Raw genomic sequence first — 3,792 nt, 5'->3', positions numbered from 1 at the left:
GTAAACAGTAATGATACAAAAAAATTGTTACGGCCAATAAATCGACCACCTCTTGCCATTCAATTTCATATGAGAAACTTTTTTCGTATCTTTAATAGGTTACGAAATAATCGGCTGTCCAGGATTTCGTGGGACATACTGTATGTATAGTCCTATACCAGTATCCCTACATTGCTTTCTCATACAGTATAAGACAAATGCGGACTCACGTGACAGACAATATTCGCAGTCGCTAACTTTCTTCCTTACAATGAAGAGCGTAGAATCGAGAATCCAACTACCATATACTGGTATGTTGCAGTCATCTACAGAAATCATCGAATCTCGGTTGCTTTCGAATTTTCATGGAATATTCCTGACATATTGTACCAAAGAGAAGGCTAATTAAAAATCAGTTATCACTCCTAGATAACGATCTAAATATGTCACCTGCCAACTTTTCCAAGTATCGCATTTCGACGAACTTTTCTCGAATTTACCTTTTGCTCGACCTCCTCCATTAACAGTGACATGTTACGCAACGCGTAAGTTCAACGTTCTCACGATTCGATTACGAAATGGTGTTATTAATTCCGTGCGATCGCATTTGATCTTTGACCACGGTATTTCCGTGAATAACGCTAACGTTCCTGATCTCGCCCAACCGACTCCGTTCACCGTCAGAAAACAAAGTATCCGCGACGCTCCATGGAGATTCTTCCTCCTCCTAGAACAGGAAATTGTTTATAGAAGGGAAAGAGACGCGGAGCCTTTATTGGAAACGTTTTTAATAGAGTTTCACGCCAAGTACAAAACAGTGAATGATAAAACAATACTCGTTTCACAGAACAATGCCAGGAAGTTATGTCGCGTTTATCGCGAAAATTCCCATTTCCATCGGCGAGCGTCCGATCGCAAAAATGACATAATCGTCTTTATTTGCACAGTTACAGGGCACTTTTGTCCTAGATCACAATCACCTTTGGATACCGAGTGACACGATAACACCACCTTTGGTACAACAAACCTCCAGGTGACGCCTGAGCAAGTCCTCGTTTCACGAAACAATCACCACAAGAACAGCAACAGGATCTCAGGCCGAGGCGAGTTTCTTTTTGAGCGTGCAGTACGCCGCGATTCTGAATAACACGTAATTGCACAAGAGTAGACAGATGTCGATCCAGTACTTGCCGTCCGTCATGGACAGGTCCGTCAACATGAGCTCTGGGATGCGATAGTGGCAGTAGGACCTCGGGCAGGACAACTTCTCTCGGTTGAAACCGTATATCGTGTGCACGAACGCGTGCACCGAGTACTTCAAATAACTCAGATAGCTGACGTAGTAGAGAACAACGGGCATATGATCGTAGAGGGCCAGGAATCCTGACAAGACCAGCATGGCGCACGTGATGATGGCGGCCATGAAGGTTCCGTTTACAGGATTCAGCAGAGTACCAATCAAAATTCCGAAACTCTCCGCTATCAGCGTGGTCATGATCGCCACGGCCAGGAACATGAGAAACCTGTTGGTGTCAGCGGGTTGATGGCTGAGGAAGTAGGAGACGCAGCTGTAGACGAACGTGAACATCATCTGCAGAGGCACGTTGCAGATGATAGTCGCGACGTAGTACGTCTTCAATGTATACCAATTATTGAATCTCTCCTTTTTCAACGTGGAGAACTCCAAAGGGAACTTGAGCACCGCCGGCATCATGCTGGTGTAGCACAGATAAACAGAAGTGACCACGAAGAATCCAACGTTGCTGAGAGACTTGCTGCCGTCCATGCCCGAGCCCGTGAACAGCAAGCCGAGCATTATGCCCACCAGAAGATGAATCAGCAGCTTCAGGTAGGTGACCGTCCAGTCCCTGAACAGTTGAATCATGTGCCAGTGCAGCAGCACGACGAACCTCTCCAACTCCGAAGGCGGCTGAACCAGGACCGTCGCCTTGCTCTCGTTCGTGAAATTCGCGTCAGCTTCCTTCTTCAGAATCTGCGACACATTCGACCGCCACGACTGCTCCTTGCTGGTGGCGAGCTTGTGCAGTTGATCGCTAAAGTCTCCGTACTCCCCGCTGATTATCTCTATCATATAATCGGCAGGATTGTGGTATTTGGGGCAGTAGAGGCCAGCACTGGCGAAATACGCGATCGTATTTTTAGTCGCGCCGTCGTACATGCACCTGCCACCCGCCAGGAGGAAGACGTTGTCGAACATCTCGTAGATGGCAGCGCTGGGCTGGTGGATGGTGCAGACAATGGTTCTGCCAGCCTTGGCTAGGCTCTGCAGCAGCCTGATGCACTGATAAGAGGACAGAGCGTCGAGGCCGGTCGTTGGTTCGTCTAGGAACATCACTGGTGGGTTGTCCAACAGTTCCAGCGCTATGCTGAGCCTCTTCCGCTGGCCACCGCTCAGCTGGCTGCACCTGGTGTCTTTCGTCTTGCTGAGATCCAAGTTCTCCAGCACGTCGTCGATCAGCATCTCCTTCGCCTTTCTGCTCAGACTGCTGCCGATCTTCAGATCCGTCGCCATCCGCATGGCTTCGTGCACGGTGAACAGGGGATGCAGCTGGTCGTCCTGCTGGATGTAGCACGACTGCTTTCTGTACTCCTTCAGCGTGTGCTTACCGTCCTTGCCGATGTACTCGATCTGACCCTTCCATTTGTCCCGCTCGAAACCCGTCAAAATGTTCAGCAGAGTCGACTTGCCCGCGCCCGACGGACCCATGATGGCCGTCAGCTCTCCGGATTTGAACGCGCCACTGACTTCCTTCAGGATCTGCTTCGTAGGACCCAGAAACCCTTCTTGAGCCTCGTAGGTAACGTTGGTGAATTCGATGTCGATGCTCGACGCCTGTGGGAGGCTCACCAGCACCACTCGTTGATACATCGCGACCCAGTGAACCGACTGACCCACTGAGAAAAGATTGCAGCTTCTCCCTGCTCCTTATCTATTTCTCCGACTTTGGCGAGTCGTAGGCGTCGCGTAAATCGCGCGTTATCTGCGCGTCTGTTATCGTCCGACCGCAAACAGTTCCTGGCTAGCTTCTGAATTAGGTCAGCCACTCACCTCGAGAGAATTCATCGGTTCTCGATTTCTTTGACGATTTTTTTATCGAATTCGTCGAAATCCTGAAGAAATCAAATTGCGATAGATCGAATCCTCCAATCGAAGAACTCGTTCGCATTTTTTTATTTATCCTCGAGTTATTCGTCCATTGGCGATGCTTCCCGTGGAACGGAGGACGCGTTTCATCCGCATGTCTTTTATTCTCGTAGATCCTCGTTGATTCTCCGCGAGAACGGAATGAGCTCGATCTGCTGGCGAACACGATCAGACTGTCCCGTAGTTGGTATCGCACCCGGCTGGTTTAATCGCCTTCCTCGCCCCGTGTTTCGCTCGTCTATTGGCTGGATGGTGGTTTACGCAACCGTCACGTGAACGCAAAGGATTTTTTCAGACGAAAAAGCCGACGGCATCGTTCCGTGCGTTTATTCTATCTTCGGTATGAATGGACCACTCTCGGAGACTGCCTCAAGTTGTCTTTTTTGTTCCTGACCTCAGCTGCGAGCAATTTCAGGCCTCTTCGATGTGTCTCGTGTTCTGCCGCGCCTGTAATCAATTTTTCGATAGTTTGTTACTCGTCTCTTTTCAAACTACGAGGTGTGTTTTAAGTTCAAGCATTTGCGAACGGGCATTAACCTTTTTTGGAGCAACAGGCGTGTTGTAAGTGGAAAACTTTTTCGTGAGTTGGGATATTTAGGAATTTTTACATCAAGGGGTTCATCCCGTGTGACGGTCGTTTTTTTTAA

The 3,792-nt window shown here is 48.8% G+C and overlaps 1 protein-coding gene across 1 annotated transcript; it reads right to left on the bottom strand.

Moving 5' to 3' along the window:
* Nucleotides 1-730: 730 nt before the first annotated feature.
* Nucleotides 731-3,608, bottom strand: LOC128882299 (ATP-binding cassette subfamily G member 4). Its single transcript, XM_054133879.1, has one exon. It carries the CDS (start codon nucleotides 2,867-2,869, stop codon nucleotides 1,073-1,075), a length of 1,797 nt encoding a protein of 598 aa, XP_053989854.1. The 5' UTR covers nucleotides 2,870-3,608; the 3' UTR covers nucleotides 731-1,072.
* Nucleotides 3,609-3,792: the final 184 nt, after the last annotated feature.

The sequence above is a fragment of the Hylaeus volcanicus genome, unplaced genomic scaffold (genome assembly GCF_026283585.1).
Source record: "Hylaeus volcanicus isolate JK05 unplaced genomic scaffold, UHH_iyHylVolc1.0_haploid 9814, whole genome shotgun sequence".
NCBI classification, from domain to species: Eukaryota; Metazoa; Arthropoda; class Insecta; order Hymenoptera; family Colletidae; genus Hylaeus; species Hylaeus volcanicus.
The sequence above is the reverse complement of the archived record's forward strand: the minus strand, read 5'-3'. Positions and strand labels throughout refer to the sequence as shown.